The sequence below is a fragment of the Ranitomeya variabilis genome, chromosome 6 (assembly GCF_051348905.1).
Source record: "Ranitomeya variabilis isolate aRanVar5 chromosome 6, aRanVar5.hap1, whole genome shotgun sequence".
In the NCBI taxonomy this organism is placed as follows: Eukaryota; Metazoa; Chordata; class Amphibia; order Anura; family Dendrobatidae; genus Ranitomeya; species Ranitomeya variabilis.
The window spans coordinates 469,491,409-469,514,873 of NC_135237.1; the positions used below are offsets into that span (position 1 = coordinate 469,491,409).

The 23,465-nt window shown below is 45.1% G+C and overlaps 1 protein-coding gene across 3 annotated transcripts in view; it reads left to right on the forward strand.

Moving 5' to 3' along the window:
• TRIM55 (tripartite motif containing 55) overlaps positions 1 to 23,465 on the forward strand; it is a 273,771-nt gene that overhangs the window by 181,991 nt on the left and 68,315 nt on the right. For all 3 annotated transcript variants that reach the window (XM_077270601.1, XM_077270600.1, XM_077270602.1), the window contains exons 6-8: positions 2,512 to 2,534; positions 2,621 to 2,745; positions 15,621 to 15,829. In XM_077270601.1, the coding sequence (XP_077126716.1) occupies positions 2,512 to 2,534; positions 2,621 to 2,745; positions 15,621 to 15,829 (357 nt within the window). The remainder of the gene's footprint in view (positions 1 to 2,511; positions 2,535 to 2,620; positions 2,746 to 15,620; positions 15,830 to 23,465) is intronic.

Here is a 23,465-nt window from a genome sequence, read left to right on the forward strand (position 1 = left end):
TTTCATTTCTCCTGCCTAAACCCGACATGATATGAGACATGGTTTACATACAGTAAACCATGTCATATCCCCCTTTTTTTGCATATTCCACACTACTAATGTTAGTAGTGTGTATGTGCAAAATTTGGCCGCTGTAGCTTGTAAAATAAAGGGTTAAATGGCGGAAAAAATTAGCGTGGGCTCCCGCGCAATTTTCTCCGCCAGAGTGGTAAAGCCAGTGACTGAGGGCAGATATTAATAGCCAGGAGAGGGTCCATGGTTATTGGCCCCCCCGTGGCTACAAACATCTGCCCCCAGCCACCCCAGAAAAGGCACATCTGGAAGATGCGCCTATTCTGGCACTTGGCCTCTCTCTTCCCACTCCCGTGTAGCGGTGGGATATGGGGTAATGAAGGGTTAATGTCACCTTGCTATTGTAAGGTGACATTAAGCCAGATTAATAATGGAGAGGCGTCAATTATGACACCTATCTATTATTAATCCAATTGTATGAAAGGGTTAAAAAAACACACACACATTATTAAAAAGTATTTTAATGAAATAAACACACAGGTTGTTGTAATATTTTATTGCTCTCTCAATCCACCTGAAGACCCTCGCTCTAAAAATAATAAACCAACAATATACATACCATCCAAGGATCTGTCACGTCCCACGATGTAAATCCTTCTGAAGGGGTTAAAATATTTTACAGGCAGGAGCTGTGCTAAACTGGCCCACGACGACCATCATGATGATGTGTTGCCCTGTTTATGCACTGAAAATGGCACGGTCCCTGAGTTTTTCCAGCAAGATGGTGCACCACCACATTTTGGGTATCAGGTCTGAGCATTCCTACATGAACAGTTTCCTGGAAAGTGGATTGGTCATAGTGGGCCAGTTGAATGGCCACCAAAGTCTCCCGATCTGACCCCCTTAGACTTTTATCTTTGGGGTCATCTGAAGGCAATTGTCTATTCTGTGAAGATACGAGATGTGCAGCATCTGAAACAACGGATACTGGAAGCCTGTGCTAGTATTTCTTCTGTGGTGTTGCTATCAGTGTGTTAAGAGTGGGAGAAGAGAGTGCATTGACAATCCAACACAATGGGCAGCACTTTGAACACATTTTATAAGTGGTCATAAACTTGTAAATAACTCATGAAAGAATAAAGTTACGTAAAAATCAAGCACACCATTGTTTTCTTGTGAAATTCTCATTAAGTTAGATGTGTCACATGACCCTCTTCCCATTGAAAAAAATAAAGTTGGATCCAAAATGGCCAACTTCAAAATGGCCGCCATGCTCGCCACCCATCATAAAAAATTTTCCCATCCCATATACTAATGTGCCACAAACAGGAAGTTGATATCACCAACCATTCTCATTTTATTTAGGTGTATCCATATACAGTAAATGGCCTACCATCTATATTCAATAATATGCATTATTCCAATAACTTCATATTAGGGGAAACTGTCACTTCCCCAAAAAAAAATTTCCTGATAATCTGCAGATATATAGCATGTGAGTCATGTCTGGCAAGGTTGCTGGAGCAGCGGCTATGGGGAGAAAATTAAGTTATTTTCTCCCTGCAGCTGCTTGCTTCCAGTCATTGGAGCGATGCAGGGAGCAGTTACAGTCACCGCTTACTACACAGTGAGCCCAGTTGTAGTCCTTGATTGGCAGTCTGTGCTGCACACACACACACAGACTGCACGCTCACAATGGACAGCATACAGGCACTGCACAAATGCTGCCCACACATGCTACAAAGACAATTGTCAATCAATGTACTGGAAAGTTTTATCAGTGCACTCATTGTGTAGTGAGCAGAGACTGAAACATCCGGCAAGTGGCTACAGGGAGAAGAAGACTTCATCTTCACCCTGTAACCGCTGCTCCAGTAAGCCTGACAGAAATGACTTAAATGATAATAACTGTAGATTAACCCTATACCTGCAGGTAAGTAGTATTTTTGGAGGTGATAGGTTCCCTTTTAACTATTAGAGTTACAAACTCTTCCTGAGTTTTTGCTCCTTCCTTTCCTATTAGTTGACAGCCACCTCTATACTGCAGACAGGATTGATACAAGATAAACTTATTCACCTTGTCATGGATATTACGTAGGAATACACTAACAACATAGTCACTTATTGGTACATGTAGTGTTCCTACTATCCCAAGCACATGGCGACAGGCAGCCTATAAGGAGACACAGATCATGTTGATACTGAGCCCATTCCTCTGGACATCAGATGGAGACGTGAGCTCTCGTAAGTGCTCTCCGCAGCTGTTCTTCCACCTGCTGCCATGAAACTAGGAGCTAGCTGGTAGCAGCTACAGCACCAAGTGGGCTGCAATGTAACATAAAACCGAACACTTGCAGAATATATAGTATGAGTGCTCTTCTCCAGCCAATTCTTTTGAGTGCAGCATTCTGAAGATCGTTAACTTTTTCATTACCAACAGAAATATCATTATTTGCATCCCAGTATAATGCTATAATGTTTCCCTTTTTTAATCCACAGAATTCTAAAGGTTTGCTACAAAAGTAAGTAGCCACAATTATAAATCGGAAACATGCCTATTGCTTTGTATTAGCCTACGCCTCTTGACACACAATGTTAAATGTTTTAGGATTACAGAAGCATCTAGAGGATTCCAAATGGAAAAAATTGAGCCTGGATACGATAACATGAGTCACCTGACAGTGGACCTCAACCGAGAAGAGAGAATAATTAGGGAAATTGACTTTTATAGGGGTATGTACTTTTTTTTCTATTCCAGTTTCATATTTAGATTTAATAGAGGAATGATTATTCACAGCTGGTAAAAAAATAAAATGAAAAGAAATCATTTATATCTAACACCTATTTTGACTCTTTTTTTTACATTACTGTTGTGGCTTTTATTTTTAAAGGGAATCTGTCACAAGGATTTTGCTCTGTAATCTGAGAACACTGTAATGTAGGAGCAGAAAACCGGTTTCCAGTTATGTGTCACTTACTGAGCTGTGTTTTGCTGTTTCAATATAATCTAAAGGACTAGGTGCTTTGTGCCTCCTAGTGTAATAATTATAGGAGATAACTCAGGAGACTCTTTGCGTGGAACAAGACAACTACAGGACACAGTTTTATAAGTGGTAAAGTCTATATTATCACACGGTGATTCAAACAGGTGCAGAGAGAAACTCAAGTCCACAACACATGGTGCAAATATCAAATGCAGCTCAGCAGTCTATAGGAAACTTCAGAGGAAAATGCAATCACGCAGAAAGTCTATGAAGCACAATTATTCTTGAGGATACTTGACACGAATAAGTCCTTGCTTAGTCCAAAACACAGATAGATATGCTTATAAGGCAGTTCAAACAATATCCTAGCTCAACCAGGGAGGTCTGGGTAACAGTCTCAGGTTCTTGCAGAGCAGAAACAGCTTACATGTCCAGCAAATGCAGATGGAAGCAAACACGAGCAGCAGATGAAGGAGGATTACTGGAACTGGTGTATGCAGCAGGAACTCAGAGCAGAGTAGCAGGATAACCCCACAGGTTCACAGGAGCAGGTATATAGCCAGGGAGTCACCAGAGGTCAGGAGCTGGATGCAAGGCAGAATACTCTAGCACAGACTGAAGGCTGGGGTGGAGTTTTATAGCAGGAAGACACAGTGCACATGAGACCAAAGACGCCATCTTGGAAAAGGGCAGTAATGCACAAAAAGGTAATAAAAAATGTTCAGAGTCCTGACACCTAGTCCCACCACACCACCAGCACTGATTAGCTGCTTTTTGTCACTATACACAGAAAACTGTGGTGCAGCGAGGATATACAAAAAATGTTCAGAGTCCTAACATTACTCCCTCCTTAGAAGCGGCCTCAGGACGATCCTGGACCTGGTTTCTCAGGGAATCTCTGATGAAAACGAGAAATCTTCTGTTGGGCATTGATGTTTTCCACAGGTTCCCAAGAGTCTTCCTCAGGGGGATATTCCTGCCATCTTATCAGATATTGGAGCCGATTCCTGCAAATCCTGGAATCAACAATTTCCTCCACCACAAATTGTTCTTGCCCATCAATAACCACAGGCTGCGGAGGTGGCACAACACGTCCCTGGAAGGTATTGGGAGATACAGGCTTTAGTAAAGATACATGAAAAACTGGGTGTACCTTCATAGTCCTAGGCAGCTTCAGCCGGCAGGCCACAGAGCTCACAATACCGTTGATCTTGAAAGGGCCAATGAATTTCTGTCCAAGTTTTTGTGAAGGAACGTTTAACTTCAGATTCTTAGTTGCTAACCACACGGACTCCCCTACCTTGAACATGGGTGCAGGTTTACGGAATCTATCAGCCGATCTCTTATAACGTTCTTGAGCTGTGGTCAGGGATTCCTTCAGAACCTCCAGATTTTGCCTCATCGCAGTCAGCCTTTCCTCTACTGCCGGAACCAGAGAATTAATTGGAGACCTAGGTAAGATACACGGATGATAACCCAGATTGGCAAAGAAAGGTGTAAATTTAGTGGAGGCGCTCTGAGAATTGTTATATGAAAATTCGGCTAACGGGAGCAACTCCAACCAATCATCCTGGAGATGGCTGACATAGCATCTTAGATATTGTTCCAGCGTCTGGTTGGTACGCTAAGTCTGACCATTTGTCTGGGGATGGTAAGCGGAAGAGAGACAGACATTAATATTGAGTGCAGAGCAAAACCCCTTCCAGAATCTTGAAGTGAACTGCACTCCACGGTCAGAGATGATCTCATCCGGAGCCCCATGCAACCGAAAGACATTCTGTATAACCAAGTTCACTGTATCTTTAGCTGAGGGGAGGCCAGTGCATGGAACAAAATGAGCAGCTTTAGTCAGGCGATCAACTACCACCATGATTGTATTCATGCCCCCCCCGATGTAGGCAGCTCCACAATAAAGTCCATTGATATAGACCCCCAAGGTAGGGATGGAACAGGTAATGGTTGTAGAAGACCCGTAGGTGCCACATGAGGAGTCTTGTAATGGGCACATACCTCGCAAGAGAGAACATAGTCCTTGGTATCCTTCAGGCAAGTTGGCCACCAGAAGAATCGGCTCAGGAACTCTTGTGTCTTCTGTACCCCCCTGTGACCAGCCAACTTGAAGTCATGTACCAACTTGAGGATCTGCAGACAGACAACCTCAGGGACATAGATACGTTGATCTCTGAACCACATTACACCCTTTAAGACAAGATTAATATCCACAGGTGGGTTGGCCAGAAATGCATCACCGTCATAGGCCTCCCTGCACTCCTTCCCACAAGTCCTGATCGTGGATAACTCCGATGAAATTGGCATCAGATAGAATGGTCTTGGACGGGGCTCCAGGTACGGAATCTGCAGCATGGATTCGGGATAAAGCAACAGCCTTCCCATTACGAGAACCTGGACGGTACGAGATATCAAAGTTAAATTGATTTAAAAATAAGTTCCAACGATCCTGACAAGGAGAAAGACATCTAGCGAAACTAAAGAATTCTAAATTGCGATGATGCCTCCATTCTTTGAAAGCCGCAATAATAGCCAGAAATTCCTTGTCTCCCACATCGTAATTCTTCTCTGCTGAGGTTAGTCTACGGGAAAAGAAAGCACTAGGATGTAGCAAACCCTTCTCTCCAGTTCTTTGGGAGAGAATAGCCCCCAAAGCATTATCAGAAGCGTCCACCTCCACAATGAAGAAAAGTGTTGGACCTGGGTGTATCAACAGCGGTGCTGATGTGAAACAGATCTTAAGCCGATCAAAAGCTTCTTGAGCCTGTGATGACCACTTAAAGGGCTTTTCCTTCTTTGTCAAGGAAGTAATGGGATGGACAATATCAGAAACATTTTGAATGAAGCGTCTGTAGAAATTTGCAAAACCAATAAAATGTTGGACCTCCTTAACGTTCTTGGGTACCGGCCAGTCAAGGATAGCCTGAATCTTACCAGATTCCATGTTCAGCCCCTGGGGAGAGATGATATAACCTAAGAACTGTATCTCAGAACGATGGAACTCACATTTCTCCGGCTTAATAAACAGATGTTTCTCTTTCAGACGTCTTAAAACAGTTTTGACATGTTCTTCATGTTCCTGTAGAGAGTCAGAAAAGATTAGTATATCGTCCAAATAGATCAGTACAAACTGGTCCAACAAATCTCTGAAAATGTCATTAGCAAGGTGTTGAAACGTTGCAGGGGCTGTTATGGTTCTCAATGGCAAGAGAACATAGCCCAGCATACATAGGAACTAGCTCTTGGAAGGATGGAAACTTAAACTGACCATGAACTAAACCTGCCGCACAACTAACAGTATCCGGGTAGCGTAGCCTGCGTTTTATCCCTAGACGCCCAGCGCCGGCCGGAGGACTAACTAATCCTGGCAGAGGAAAATATAGTCCTGGCTCACCTCTAGAGAAATTTCCCCGAAAGGCAGACAGAGGCCCCCACATATATTGGCGGTGATTTAAGATGAAAATGACAAACGTAGTATGAAAATAGGTTTAGCAAAATCGAGGTCCGCTTACTAGATAGCAGGAAGACAGAAAGGGTACTTTCATGGTCAGCTGAAAACCCTATCAATACACCATCCTGAAATTACTTTAAGACTCTAGTATTAACTCATAACATCAGAGTGGCAATTTCAGATCACAAGAGCTTTCCAGACACAGAAACGAAACTGCAGCTGTGAACTGGAACAAAATGCAAAAAACAAACAAGGACAAAAGTCCGACTTAGCTGGAAGTTGTCTGGTAGCAGGAACATGCACAGAAAGGCTTCTGATTACAATGTTGACCGGCATGGAAGTGACAGAGGAGCAAGGTTAAATAGCGACTCCCACATCCTGATGAGAACAGGTGAACAGAGGGGATGATGCACACAAGTTCAATTCCACCAGTGGCCACCGGGGGAGCCCAAAATCCAATTTCACAACAGTACCCCCCCCTCAAGGAGGGGGCACCGAACCCTCACCAGAACCACCAGGGCGATCAGGATGAGCCCTATGAAAGGCACGGACCAGATCGGAGGCATGAACATCAGAGGCAGTCACCCAAGAATTATCCTCCTGACCGTATCCCTTCCATTTGACCAGATACTGGAGTTTCCGTCTGGAAACACGGGAGTCCAAGATTTTTTCCACAACGTACTCCAACTCGCCCTCAACCAACACCGGAGCAGGAGGCTCAACGGAAGGCACAACCGGTACCTCATACCTGCGCAACAATGACCGATGAAAAACATTATGAATAGAAAAAGATGCAGGGAGGTCCAAACGGAAGGACACAGGGTTAAGAATCTCCAATATCTTGTACGGGCCGATGAACCGAGGCTTAAACTTAGGAGAAGAAACCCTCATAGGGACAAAACGAGAAGACAACCACACCAAGTCCCCGACACAAAGCCGAGGACCAACCCGACGCCGGCGGTTGGCAAAAAGCTGAGTCTTCTCCTGGGACAACTTCAAATTGTCCACCACCTGCCCCCAAATCTGATGCAACCTCTCCACCACAGCATCCACTCCAGGACAATCCGAAGATTCCACCTGACCGGAGGAAAATCGAGGATGAAACCCCGAATTACAGAAAAAAGGAGACACCAAGGTGGCAGAGCTGGCCCGATTATTGAGGGCAAACTCCGCTAAAGGCAAAAAAGCAACCCAATCATCCTGATCTGCAGACACAAAACACCTCAAATATGTCTCCAAAGTCTGATTCGTCCGCTCGGTCTGGCCATTAGTCTGAGGATGGAAAGCAGACGAGAAAGACAAATCTATGCCCATCCTAGCACAGAATGCCCGCCAAAATCTAGACACGAATTGGGTTCCTCTGTCAGAAACGATATTCTCCGGAATACCATGCAAACGAACCACATTTTGAAAAAACAGAGGAACCAACTCGGAAGAAGAAGGCAACTTAGGCAGGGGAACCAAATGGACCATCTTAGAGAAACGGTCACACACCACCCAGATGACAGACATCTTCTGAGAAACAGGAAGATCCGAAATAAAATCCATCGAGATGTGCGTCCAAGGCCTCTTCGGGATAGGCAAGGGCAACAACAATCCACTAGCCCGAGAACAACAAGGCTTGGCCCGAGCACAAACGTCACAAGACTGCACAAAGCCTCGTACATCTCGTGACAGGGAAGGCCACCAGAAGGACCTTGCCACCAAATCCCTGGTACCAAAGATTCCAGGATGACCTGCCAACGCAGAAGAATGAACCTCAGAAATGACTTTACTGGTCCAATCATCAGGAACAAACAGTCTACCAGGTGGGCAACGATCAGGTCTATCCGCCTGAAAATCCTGCAAGGCCCGCCGCAGGTCTGGAGAAACGGCAGACAATATCACTCCATCCTTAAGGATACCAGTAGGTTCAGAATTACCAGGGGAGTCAGGCTCAAAACTCCTAGAAAGGGCATCCGCCTTAACATTCTTAGAACCCGGTAGGTATGACACCACAAAATTAAACCGAGAGAAAAACAACGACCAGCGCGCCTGTCTAGGATTCAGGCGTCTGGCGGACTCAAGATAAATTAAATTTTTGTGGTCGGTCAATACCACCACCTGATGTCTAGCCCCCTCAAGCCAATGACGCCACTCCTCAAAAGCCCACTTCATGGCCAAAAGCTCCCGATTCCCAATATCATAATTCCGCTCGGCGGGCAAAAATTTACGAGAAAAAAAAGCACAAGGTTTCATCACGGAGCAGTCGGAACTTCTTTGCGACAAAACCGCCCCAGCTCCGATTTCAGAAGCGTCGACCTCAACCTGAAAAGGAAGAGCAACATCAGGCTGACGCAACACAGGGGCGGAAAAAAAGCGGCGCTTAAGCTCCCGAAAGGCCTCCACAGCAGCAGGGGACCAATCAGCATCATCAGCACCCTTCTTAGTCAAATCAGTCAATGGTTTAACAACATCAGAAAAACCAGCAATAAATCGACGATAAAAGTTAGCAAAGCCCAAAAATTTCTGAAGACTCTTAAGAGAAGAGGGTTGCATCCAATCACAAATAGCCCGAACCTTGACAGGATCCATCTCGATGGAAGAGGGGGAAAAAATGTATCCCAAGAAGGAAATCTTTTGAACCCCAAAAACGCACTTAGAACCCTTCACACACAAGGAATTAGACCGCAAAACCTGAAAAACCCTCCTGACCTGCTGGACATGAGAGTCCCAGTCATCCGAAAAAATCAGAATATCATCCAGATACACGATCATAAATTTATCCAAATAATCACGGAAAATGTCATGCATAAAGGACTGAAAGACTGAAGGGGCATTTGAAAGGCCAAAAGGCATCACCAAATACTCAAAGTGGCCCTCGGGCGTATTAAATGCGGTTTTCCACTCATCCCCCTGCTTAATTCGCACCAAATTATACGCCCCACGGAGATCTATCTTAGAGAACCACTTGGCCCCCTTTATGCGAGCAAACAAATCAGTCAGCAGTGGCAACGGATATTGATATTTAACCGTGATTTTATTCAAAAGCCGATAATCAATACACGGCCTCAAAGAGCCATCTTTCTTAGACACAAAGAAAAAACCGGCTCCTAAGGGAGATGACGAAGGACGAATATGTCCCTTTTCCAAGGACTCCTTTATATATTCTCGCATAGCAGCATGTTCAGGCACAGACAGATTAAATAAACGACCCTTAGGGTATTTACTACCCGGAATCAAATCTATGGCACAATCGCACTCCCGGTGCGGAGGTAATGAACCAAGCTTAGGTTCTTCAAAAACGTCACGATAGTCAGACAAGAATTCAGGAATCTCAGAGGGAATGGATGACGAAATGGAAACCAAAGGTACGTCCCCATGCATCCCCTTACATCCCCAGCTTAACACAGACATAGCGTTCCAGTCGAGGACTGGGTTATGAGATTGCAGCCATGGCAATCCAAGCACCAACACATCATGTAGATTATACAGCACAAGAAAGCGAATAATCTCCTGATGATCCGGATTAATTCGCATAGTTACTTGTGTCCAGTATTGTGGTTTATTACTAGCCAATGGGGTGGAGTCAATCCCCTTCAGAGGTATAGGAGTTTCAAGAGGCTCTAAATCATACCCACAGCGTTTGGCAAAGGACCAATCCATAAGACTCAAAGCGGCGCCAGAGTCGACATAGGCATCCGCGGTAATAGATGATAAAGAACAAATCAGGGTCACAGATAGAATAAACTTAGACTGAAAAGTGCCAATTGAAACTGACTTATCAAGCTTCTTAGTACGCTTAGAGCATGCTGATATAACATGAGTTGAATCACCACAATAAAAGCACAACCCATTTTTTCGTCTAAAATTCTGCCGTTCGCTTCTGGACAGAATTCTATCACATTGCATATTCTCTGGCGTCTTCTCAGTAGACACCGCCAAATGGTGCACAGGTTTGCGCTCCCGCAGACGTCTATCGATCTGGATAGCCATTGTCATGGACTCATTCAGACCCGCAGGCACAGGGAACCCCACCATAACATCCTTAACGGCATCAGAGAGACCCTCTCTGAAATTCGCCGCCAGGGCGCACTCATTCCACTGAGTAAGCACAGACCATTTACGGAATTTTTGGCAGTATATTTCAACTTCATCTTGCCCCTGAGATAGGGACATCAAGGCTTTTTCCGCCTGAAGCTCTAAATGAGGTTCCTCATAAAGCAACCCCAAGGCCAGAAAAAACGCATCCACATTGAGCAACGCAGGATCCCCTGGAGCCAATGCAAAAGCCCAATCTTGAGGGTCGCCCCGGAGCAAGGAAATCACAATCCTGACCTGCTGAGCAGGATCTCCAGCAGAGCGAGATTTCAGGGACAAAAACAACTTGCAATTATTTTTGAAATTTTGAAAGCAAGATCTATTCCCCGAGAAAAATTCAGGCAAAGGAATTCTAGGTTCAGATATAGGAACATGAACAACAAAATCTTGTAAATTTTGAACTTTCGTGGTGAGAATATTCAAACCTGCAGCTAAACTCTGAATATCCATTTTAAACAGGTGAACACAGAGCCATTCCAGGATTAGAAGGAGAGAGAGAGAGGAAGGCTGCAATATAGGCAGACTTGCAAGTGATTCAATTGAAAGCACACTCAGAACTGAAGGAAAAAAAAAAAATTTGCCAATTAATTTAACCCTTTGAGGCCGGTCAAACTGTTATGGTTCTCAATGGCAAGAGAACATAGCCCAGCATACATAGGAACTAGCTCTTGGAAGGATGGAAACTTAAACTGACCATGAACTAAACCTGCCGCACAACTAACAGTAGCCGGGTAGCGTAGCCTGCGTTTTATCCCTAGACGCCCAGCGCTGGCCGGAGGACTAACTAATCCTGGCAGAGGAAAATATAGTCCTGGCTCACCTCTAGAGAAATTTCCCCGAAAGGCAGACAGAGGCCCCCACATATATTGGCGGTGATTTAAGATGAAAATGACAAACGTAGTATGAAAATAGGTTTAGCAAAATCGAGGTCCGCTTACTAGATAGCAGGAAGACAGAAAGGGTACTTTCATGGTCAGCTGAAAACCCTATCAATACACCATCCTGAAATTACTTTAAGACTCTAGTATTAACTCATAACATCAGAGTGGCAATTTCAGATCACAAGAGCTTTCCAGACACAGAAACGAAACTGCAGCTGTGAACTGGAACAAAATGCAAAAAACAAACAAGGACAAAAGTCCGACTTAGCTGGAAGTTGTCTAGTAGCAGGAACATGCACAGAAAGGCTTCTGATTACAATGTTGACCGGCATGGAAGTGACAGAGGAGCAAGGTTAAATAGCGACTCCCACATCCTGATGGGAACAGGTGAACAGAGGGGATGATGCACACAAGTTCAATTCCACCAGTGGCCACCGGGGGAGCCCAAAATCCAATTTCACAACAAGGGGCGTTACAAAGCCCGAAGGGCATCACAAGAGATTCAAAGTGTCCATACCGGCATCTGAATGCTGTCTTCCACTCATCCCCTGGACGAATACGCACCAAATTATAAGCCCCACGAAGATCCAGTTTAGAGAACACCTTAGCATGGCGGACTCTTTTCAGTAATTCAGGAATCAGAGGCAGAGGGTAATGGTTTCGTATGGTTACCTTATTGAGTTCCCGATAGTCAACACAGGGTCTCAGGGTCCCATCCTTCTTCTTTACAAAAAAGATAAGTGCCCCTGCTGGAGAGGAAGAAGGACGTATGAAACCTTTGGCCAGATTTTCATCAATATACTCCTTTAAGGCTTGAAGCTCAGGTGCCACCAAAGGGTATACATTACCAAAAGGAATAGCTGCACCAGGAAGCAACTCAATGGGACAGTCATAATGCCTGTGTGGAGGAAGCTGATCTGCATTCTTCTTGTCACAGATGTCAGAGAACTCTTTATATGCTGGAGGTAAAGAAAATACCTGTACATGTGGTTCCGTAGCCGTGGACTCAGGGACAGCTTCTGTTAACGCTGAGTTGCTCCTTGTTGGAAAGATAATCTCCTTGGTCTCCCAGTTGATAATTGGGTTCTGAGAACGCAACCAAGGAATGCCTAAAATCACAGGAAAATGAGGAGAAGAAATTAGCAAGAAAGAAAGTTGCTCCTTATGATTAGGCTCCATCAAAATTTCAAGTGGTATGGTCTCCTGATCCACAGGCCCAGAGATTAAAGGTGACCCATCCACTGTTTCCATGGTAATTGGAGAGGCTCTTTGGTGAATTTCAATACCATGTTGTTTGGCAAATGCGATATCCATGAAATTGCCACCTGCACCAGAGTCAATCATAGCTGCACTGGAAATCCACTGTCCTGAACACAAGATCTTAATAGGGAGAGAACAGTGAGAGTTCTTTTCCTTAAGCCCCTTGGGGGGTGAAGTCATAGAAAGTGAATGAAATACAGCGTTTAAAGGCAGGCTACATTCAGAGATGTCAGATTCATCATCACATTTGTCATACTCCTCTACTGCTGCTAGCACCTTGTTAGGCCATCTAGGACACTTAGGACAATTGATCAAGAAGTGGTCAGACTGGCTGCAGTAGAAACATAGACTTTTACAAAGGCGATGCTCCCGGCGCTCATTGATCTCGCGCCTCTGAACAGAATCAATTTGCATGGGCACCTCCTCCACCTCCCGAGATGTTTTACCTGCAGGCTCTTTGGAAGGAAGGGAAAAGTTAGAAATACGGTTATATGCAGCAAACTTCTCCTGCCTACGCTCAGTAAGGCGAATGTCAATGCGCACACAATGCTGTATAAATGTCTCTAGCTCTTGTGGCGACTCAGAGTGAGCTAGTTCATCTTTTACAATACTAGACAGACCCCTTTTAAAAATAGGCAATTGTGCATAACTGTCCCAATTGGTATCTACCTCTAATCTCCTGAATTCAGTAGCATACTCAATAACAGAACGTTTTGCCTGGCGTAAAGACAATAAAGCTGATTCAGCGGTTGCACGGCAATAATGATCATCAAACATTAATGCCATAGCGGCCAAGAAATCATCCAAGTTATTTAACCTTGGGTCACGAGACTCAATCATCGGATTCGCCCAGGCGAGCGCTCGTGCGGTCAGCAGCATTATTACACACAATACTTTGGATCTATCATTAGGAAAACGGTCAGCATGCACATCAAAATATAGCATACATTGATTCACAAAGCCACGAAATTTGTCGCGATCACCATTAAATCTGAATGGGGGCAACTTAGGTGGGCTAGCTGGTGGCGGTTGCCCAGAGGGAAAAGTCGCTTGTGCAGCTATTTGCATGATTATATCCTGAAAAGCCCGTCCATACTGGGACTCTATGCCAGCAAGTTTTTTTTCCTGGGCTGCCATGCGGGTGCTTAAGTCCTGCAAAGTCTGTCCAAACACTTGTTGATTGAGTTCAAAGCTTCCAAACCTTTTTTGCAGACCTTCCACATCTTTCTGCAGTGATCTAATTATGGAAAACACCTGCTCTAGTCTGCTTTCTGCAGTCATTGTTCCAGCAGTCTCCTTTTTTTTTTTTAGGCTAGAGTATCCTGTAATAATTATAGGGGATAATTTAGGAGACTCTTTGCGTGGAACAAGACAACTACAGGACACAGTTTTATAAGTGGTAAAGTCTATATTATCACACGGTGATTCAAACAGGTGCAGAGAGAAACTCAAGTCCACAACACTTGGTGCAAATATCAAATGCAGCTCAGCAGTCTATAGGAAACTTCAGAGGAAAATGCAATCACGCAGAAAGTCTATGAAGCACAATTATTCTTGAGGATACTTGACACGAATAAGTCCTTGCTTAGTCCAAAACACAGATAGATATGCTTATAAGGCAGTTCAAACAATATCCTAGCTCAACCAGGGAGGTCTGGGTAACAGTCTCAGGTTCTTGCAGAGCAGAAACAGCTTACATGTCCAGCAAATGCAGATGGAAGCAAACACGAGCAGCAGATGAAGGAGGATTACTGGAAACTGGTGTATGCAGCAGGAACTCAGAGCAGAGTAGCAGGATAACCCCACAGGTTCACAGGAGCAGGTATATAGCCAGGGAGTCACCAGAGGTCAGGAGCTGGATGCAAGGCAGAATACTCTAGCACAAACTGAAGGCTGGTGTGGAGTTTTATAGCAGGAAGACACAGTACACATGAGACCAAAGACCATCTTGGAAAAGGGCAGTAATGCACAAAAAGGTAATAAAAAATGTTCAGAGTCCTCCTGACACCTAGTCCCACCACACCACCAGCACTGATTAGCTGCTCTTTGTCACTATACACAGAAAACTGTGTTGCAGCGAGGATATACAAAGATGAACAACTGATCAGTACTAGATCTGCAACAGAGAAAACTGCTTCTATCATATCTGCTGCAACCAATAAACTAAGTGATACATCAGTGGAATCAGGGTATCTGCCCCTATGTATTTCTGCTGTCAGATTACAATGCAAAAACCAACTGACGGATTAGCTTTAGCACAGTTATAACAGCTATGACATATGCCAACAAATCCTGATAGACCTCACCAACTTTACATGAGGTCAGTCAAGTTTCCATTGGTGTTGTGCTTTTTATTTGTATCAAGAATATCTACACTGTTATTAAATTTATAAGGAGATAAATCCAAGAGGTCACAGCTTCTTATACTTTTAGCTCATCCGAATAACACCTGTTTTTTGAGGTTCTAAATAAAATGTAGGTCTATTTGTGACTACCATTAGTAATTGTGAAATGTAAAATATTTTTAATACATGTTCACTCTTTTTCTTCTTGCCTATTTTCACTTTATATATGGCAGTATATTATAGCAAGCACTCTGATTGAACCAAGTTGGAATCTGATTGTCCATTAATATCAATAATATCACAGGCAGCCTTGCATATAGATATCCCATTAGCCTTATCAATACTTGAATATACTGTATATTATATCATCAGCTCTCTATGTATTAACAAAATAATATTGAATCTACAGCAAGATCCATCAGCAACTGTTTTGCTTGTTGTCAGTTTCCAGATGACTACAGGAACTGTGTCCACTTCTGCAAAATGAAGACAGTAAAAAACTATTTTACAACCAAGCTACATATGATTGATAGTTTATTTAGTTTTATTAGTCAGAAGATGTAAATAATACAACTTTATATTTTCTTTTTTTCCTAAGGTGAAGAGGAGGAAGAAGAATTGGCAGAGGTTGAAGACTCCGAAGAAGCTCACACAGAGTCTTCAGGTGAAGAAGAAACCTCAGAAAAAAAAGTGACCCAAAAACCTGCCCCTGCACCAGAGACCACAGCTAAAGCTACAAGCCAAAACGAAGAACAAGCCACATCTCAGGAAGCAGAACAGCCAACTCCAAGTTCCCCCGCCCCACAAGTAATATAGACATAACACAAACTAATAATTTACATGTTTGTGACACTTGTGCTAATTATTAACATATTGTTAATCCCAATGAACATGCAGAGAATAATAATAATGTTACTTAAGTTTGGAGTTGAAGAACAATATATTCAGTGATTTAGGCCACATACTGTATAGTGGAGAATTTGACCATGGCAGTTTTAATAAATAACCATAAAAAACAGATTAACATTATTAACGATCATCTTGACATCCACTAAAGTTGGACACAATACATCTCAGATATTGTGGTAAATGTAATTCAGTTATTGTGTAACCAATCGAGACTGTTTTTTCCCGATCATCACATCATATGCACAATCTTTGTTGGAGGGAATCTGATAACTTTATGTTTATGTGATCATGTGGACTATGTTAAAGGGGCTGTCCATTAGTAGGATAACCACTACTTAAATGCTGTATTCCACCTTTTATAAAATTACCCTATACTCACCTTCCACACCAGTTCCGTTCCAGTGATGTTTGGACTAGGTCCCCAAAGGATCACGTGACATTGTTATGCCACGAGAGCCCTGCAGCCAATAAGCAGCCACTATTGGACTGCTGTGCTCTCAATTTCTTCAGACAGACCTCGGACATTTATGGGAGGTGTGAGTACTTTAGGCAATTAGCAGCCATTTGTTTGGCTTCAGGGCTCGTGTGGCTTTAAAATGTTATGCAAGCCTTGGGAGACCCAAGGCCAACATTGCTGCACTGGTATGAAACTGGTATGAAAGGTGAGTATGAGATGTTTTTATTTTACAAGGGGGAATATAGTAATTAAGAAAGGGATATCTGAGTAGTGGACAATCTGTTCAAGATTATGTCAAGAGACTGCAGCAATATAGAAACAATCCCCGGCACAAGTAAAGAATTGATGCAACATTTATTGTAATGTATTGTCTGTATAAATGAGGAAAAGTAAATTGACTTAATATTATATATGCTCAATCCAGTAAGAGCTAATTTACCGAGACCTTGCTTAAAGTGTAACTGTGCATTTTTTTTAAACTTTATGGAGCGCCCCCACACCGCCGCAGGGCCGAGGGGTACCCGGAGCCGGGCCTCTAGGTCTCAGTCCTGGGGTTGTCACGGTGGCGAGACCCGGTCCGTGGCCCTGTCTGTCAGTGGGGGACGTCCGATGCAATAAGCGATGTTGTAGCGGTGCAGTTGTGGGGTGCAGGTCGCGGTAAATAACGAGGACACCAGGTTGCAGTCTCTTTACCTCTTTACTGAAGCTCTCTGGGTCCTCAGTCCGGAATACGGCTCACCAGGCTGCGCAAGTCCGGCCGGTCCAATGGCACTTCCAGAGCTCTCCTTGCAGGTGGAAATCGGTGCCTTCCTTCTAGCGCTATGTGTTGCAGTCCTTCCCTGCTGTGCTTACGGAAAGTACCCCACAACTGTTGTGTCTGTTTCTCGTGTTCCCTCACAACAACTTAATTCGCAATGATCTTCCTCGTCCCTCCAGATACTATGGTAGGAACGCACCCGTATGACGGGGAGGCTCGGAGATCTTCCGGGACTCTATCTGCGCCCCTCTCCTGTTGGTACCCCCCTTTGCCTTCCTGGGTGATGCGTGAGACAGTCCGCCTAAAGCTAACTGCCCTGCCGTAGGTCTGAGGTATGGCTTGAAACTCTTTACCTCCTCGGCGTTCCGGCCACCGGTAGTGCGCCTCAGTAAGGTGCTGCCTCTTTCAGCACAACCCTCACTGGTATCTCCTTTCGCTTGATTTCGTTTCTCACTCAGCACAATCTATCTCGCTTCTAGTCCTTTCTTGAGTCCCGCCGCTTCCAGGAGCCTGCGCGGACCCGTTACGTTCTTTCAATGCCAAGCCTCTGCCAGGATCCCACCCCTGGCAGAGACCCTACAGTCTCTCCCTTCACAACACCCCCTGCCACAGGGTGTTGCTCCGTTCAATCCCGTCAGCGTTCTCTTCTAACTTCCTGCCTGACCCCCAGTTTACCCACTATGGTGGGGAGTGGCCTAATGAATAGCACCCTTAGCTCCCCCCGGAGGCCCAGCTGTGAAATGTATTGGTGACTGTGATACCTGCTCAGAGAACTCCTTCAGTGCCATCGAACGCACCATGGCCCCCCCTTAGTGGCTGAGCCATGATACTGCAACGACCAGGACTCTGGGGCGCTGCACTCCCCCCTGGTTAAACACAGTACTCCGGGACTGGGAAGAAAAACAACAATACAGGTTAGCAAAAAGACATACAATTTTGTTGAGTGCAAATAACAGTAAGTATACTTAAGTAAGCTTCCCTTTATGGGAGGTGAGGACACTTTTAACGTTACAAACATAATCAACATTATAAATTACAGAGCATAAATAACTTCTGTTACCCAACCGGGTATTCTACTTAATGCAATTTTTGGAACAATAACTTAACATTGCCTTTAAGAAACTCACACTCTTAGTCTATCAAAGGCCTTCCTATAATCACATTATAAGGCATTTCAACTTTACATTCTCCTTCTTGTGAACCTGCAGGACCGCCTGTCCCTACGGCACCAGGCCTACTGCCTCTCCTTTCTTTTACAGGACCGCCCTGTTCAGCCAGGGCCTACTGCCTTTCGCTACTATACACAGTATAGACATAACATTCCTTTCAGTTGAAGAACTCTGAGCCAGCTCTACTCGGCCCCTTTAAGGACTCACTCTCTAACCCCTACGGGTTCACTCTCTGTCCTTAGTAACAAAGTAACTTTTCAATGGGGACGCGGGGTTTACCTTCTATCCTCACTTTCATTATTACTTCTTTTACTTTCAACTATGCAGGCTTCTACATCTACCCCTACGGGCTCTCTGCATCTTTCCTTTCTACAAAACATTATTCAGATTTCACATTTCAACAACTTCAACACATATAACTCGGCATGTAAAACAGTTACATTTTCTTTTTCAAGGCATCATTATCACATTACTGTTCGGTAACAGTATCTCTTTCAAATTTACTTCGTCACATCCCCTTTAAGAGGGGACCAAGTCTTTCTGAGGTAGCTCGTCTTCTCAGCCTACCAGCCTTATGCAAAGTTCCAGCCCGGGATCTTCACAAAGTGTCTTTAACTAGGACTAGTAGGAAAGGTTTCTTCGCAAAGTGTCTTTAACTAAAACCAGTAAAGAAGGAATCTTCGCAAAGTGTCTTTTGGCTCAAACCAATAGGGCAAATATCTTCGCAAAGTGTCTTTGGCTAAAACCAGTAGGGAGCACCTTTAAGAAGGTGCAAACTATTTACAAGGGAAGTTCGAATCATGCACAGTCCATGATTTCTGCAGTTCTTTTAAACTTGTGCAAAACTTTGAGAACAACAATAGTGGCCCCGGGTCAACAAGGGGTCACCTTTAACCCTAGACGGGTTTAGTAGCAAACAGGAACAGTTAAAAGAATGAACAGTTAACTATTTACATTTTCCATGGTATCGAGGTTTATTCTTCTTCTGGTGGCTTGGGCTCCTGAACCCCGGCCACTGTAGCACGGACACCAGCGGCAAGCTCCGCAGGGACCACCTGGTCGCCTGCTGTCTGAATTTGAAGCCTAACTCTGTCGGCAAGTTCAGGACCTGCTACAAAGCGTACCGTAGAAACAGTAACAAGATCTGGCAGCCCTGGATTGACCACAGTTGGGGCCGCAGGTGCCATTCTCTCAGACTCGCATCGCTGAACTTTCCGGGCACGCCATCCTTGTGTGTTCCAGTGGCGGGTATATGTCACCTGATCCCCCTCCCGGAGTGGTTCACCTTCTCGATCACAGCAGGGGGTCTCCACATCGTAGCCGGCAACGAAGATGCCAGTAGGTAGACCCGACTCCCAAATGGAACCCCACCCCTTCTTTGGGTGGAATGCCGCCACCGTCCCTCGCCTGACAGCATCCGTCCCATCATAGATCATTATTTTGCTCTGCAGTTCCCGTCTTTCAACTTCGGTGCGCTGTCCCCAATGCTGGAGCACGCATTGTTTGTATTGGTCCCAGGTAAGTATCTCAATAGTGAGACCTTCCATTGGAATCCCATCCTGCTCGACCCAGGGAACATCCCATCGGAACATCACCCCTCCTGGGTCCATTTCTATGGGCTCTCCCCACCTGGTTGGCAATGGTGGTAACAACTTCCCCAACGCACCTGGGGTGAGAACCGCTCGGTCGATTGTAAACGCGGGGTTACTGTTGTGGGGAGGATCGGTCGGGAGAGCAGAACCGTCCAGGGGAGTAGGGGCGCCGCCCATACCTGCGCCTGATGTGGTTCCATCGGTGCCGCTCCGGTCCGTTAACAAAGACGCTGGAATCTGCTGCAGCCCGGACCGGGGCTCCTCCAATGGGATGCTCGGATTCGGCTCCGCTGTCGGGTCCGCAGGCTTCCGGTCCATCTCCGGTGAAGAAGGGCAGGCCGGAACTGCTTCTTCCTCGCTCAGGCACTCGCCGTTCATCATCGCCGCCTGATAGTCGCTGGCAGTGCATGCACCTAACTCCGCCATTTCTCTGAGGTCGGGCTTCTCCATCACCCGCTTCCCGCCGTTGCATCTCAGGGGGTTGTCTTCTGTTTTAGGGCAGGTCATCTCTTTGCAGCCAGAAGTGCAGGGGGCGGTAGCCATTTCTCGCGCCACACTGAGAGTCTCCGCCCATAACACACCCTCCTTCTCCTGGGGTGTAGCAATGGCGGCACCTTTTGGCGGGAACTTCTGGCGGCCAATGGCGCAGTACAATCTTGCAATAAAGTACAGTAAATCACAGTCTCTAGGCACACATGACCTGATTCTTCAGGCTTAAGTACATCCTGTTCGTGACGCCAAGTTGGAGCGCCCCCACACCGCCGCAGGGCCGAGGGGTACCCGGAGCCGGGCCTCTAGGTCTCAGTCCTGGGGTTGTCACGGTGGCGAGACCCGGTCCGTGGCCCTGTCTGTCAGTGGGGGACGTCCGATGCAATAAGCGATGTTGTAGCGGTGCAGTTGTGGGGTGCAGGTCGCGGTAAATAACGAGGACACCAGGTTGCAGTCTCTTTACCTCTTTACTGAAGCTCTCTGGGTCCTCAGTCCGGAATACGGCTCACCAGGCTGCGCAAGTCCGGCCGGTCCAATGGCACTTCCAGAGCTCTCCTTGCAGGTGGAAATCGGTGCCTTCCTTCTAGCGCTATGTGTTGCAGTCCTTCCCTGCTGTGCTTACGGAAAGTACCCCACAACTGTTGTGTCTGTTTCTCGTGTTCCCTCACAACAACTTAATTCGCAATGATCTTCCTCGTCCCTCCAGATACTATGGTAGGAACGCACCCGTATGACGGGGAGGCTCGGAGATCTTCCGGGACTCTATCTGCGCCCCTCTCCTGTTGGTACCCCCCTTTGCCTTCCTGGGTGATGCGTGAGACAGTCCGCCTAAAGCTAACTGCCCTGCCGTAGGTCTGAGGTATGGCTTGAAACTCTTTACCTCCTCGGCGTTCCGGCCACCGGTAGTGCGCCTCAGTAAGGTGCTGCCTCTTTCAGCACAACCCTCACTGGTATCTCCTTTCGCTTGATTTCGTTTCTCACTCAGCACAATCTATCTCGCTTCTAGTCCTTTCTTGAGTCCCGCCGCTTCCAGGAGCCTGCGCGGACCCGTTACGTTCTTTCAATGCCAAGCCTCTGCCAGGATCCCACCCCTGGCAGAGACCCTACAGTCTCTCCCTTCACAACACCCCCTGCCACAGGGTGTTGCTCCGTTCAATCCCGTCAGCGTTCTCTTCTAACTTCCTGCCTGACCCCCAGTTTACCCACTATGGTGGGGAGTGGCCTAATGAATAGCACCCTTAGCTCCCCCCGGAGGCCCAGCTGTGAAATGTATTGGTGACTGTGATACCTGCTCAGAGAACTCCTTCAGTGCCATCGAACGCACCATGGCCCCCCCTTAGTGGCTGAGCCATGATACTGCAACGACCAGGACTCTGGGGCGCTGCATTTATATACAGTACTTCGAACTTTTCCACATTTTTTCACGTTACATCCACAAATTTCAATAGGATTTTATGTGATATACCAACACAAAATAGCAAGTATTTCTGAAGTGTAAAGGAAATTATGCATGGTTTTCAAATCATTTAAAAAATATAAATCTGAAAATTGTGATGTGCGATAGTATTCAGCACCCTGTAGTCTGTGATATCCCTAAATAAAATCCTCAGTCACCAATTGCCTCCAGAAGTCACATAATTTAGTAAATTGAGTCCACCAGTGTGTAATTTATTCTCAGTATAACTAAATCTGTTCTCAGGCTGCCACTAGGAGTTTTGGGGCCCCATACTGGCACCCCCCCCCCCCCATACTCCACCCCTCGAACTCTCCACAGTCAAAAGATTTTTTAAGCTGCCACCACGACAATGTAGATTCTTTGGCCGGGGCCTGCTCTACTTTATCCTATTAATCATTTGTTATAATATCCAATACAATTTAGGTATATTTGTATTTATTTTTAAATTTTTAAAATGACCAATAATATCACACACAAGGAACAAATACTACCACACCATGTCCAGACCACATATTACCACCACATCATGACCAATAATGCCACATACAAGGAACAAATACCACCACACTATGACCAGACCACATATTACCACCACATAGTGACCAAATAATAGCACATACAAGGAACAAATACCGCCACACCATGGCCAGACAACATATTACCACCACATAGTGACTGAATACTAAAATACTGATTAGTAATAAAAAAACACAATACTAATATCACCATAAGTGCCATTATACACAGGAGATCTGTACTTAACATGCAGTGTCTGTGTACAGGTAATACAGTGATCACTCGTGACATTATACACAGGAGCTCTGTATATAGTTACATAGTTACATAGTTACATAGTTATTGAGGTTGAAGGAAGACTTTAAGTCCATCTAGTTCAACCCATAGCCTAACCTAACATGCCCTAACATGTTGATCCAGAGGAAGGCAAAAAAAACCCATGTGGCAAAGAGTAACTCCACCATGGGGAAAAAAATTCCTTCCCGACTCCACATACGGCAATCAGACTAGTTCCCTGGATCAACGCCTTATCAAGGAATCTAGTGTATATACCCTGTAATATTATACTTTTCCAGAAAGGTATCCAGTCCCCTCTTAAATTTAATTAATGAATCACTGATTACAACATCATACGGCAGAGAGTTCCATAGTCTCACTGCTCTTACAGTAAAGAATCCGCGTCTGTTATTATGCTTAAACCTTCTTTCCTCCAGACGTAGAGGATGCCCCCTTGTCCCTGTCTCAGGTCTATGATTAAAAAGATCATCAGAAAGGTCTTTGTACTGTCCCCTCATATATTTATACATTAAAATAAGATCACCCCTTAGTCTTCGTTTTTCCAAACTAAATAGCCCCAAGTGTAATAACCTATCTTGGTATTGCAGACCCCCCAGTCCTCTAATAACCTTGGTCGCTCTTCTCTGCACCCGCTCTAGTTCAGCTATGTCTTTCTTATACACCGGAGACCAGAACTGTGCACAGTATTCTAAGTGTGGTCGAACTAGTGACTTGTATAGAGGTAAAATTATGTTCTCCTCATGAGCATCTATGCCTCTTTTAATACATCCCATTATTTTATTTGCCTTTGTAGCAGCTGCC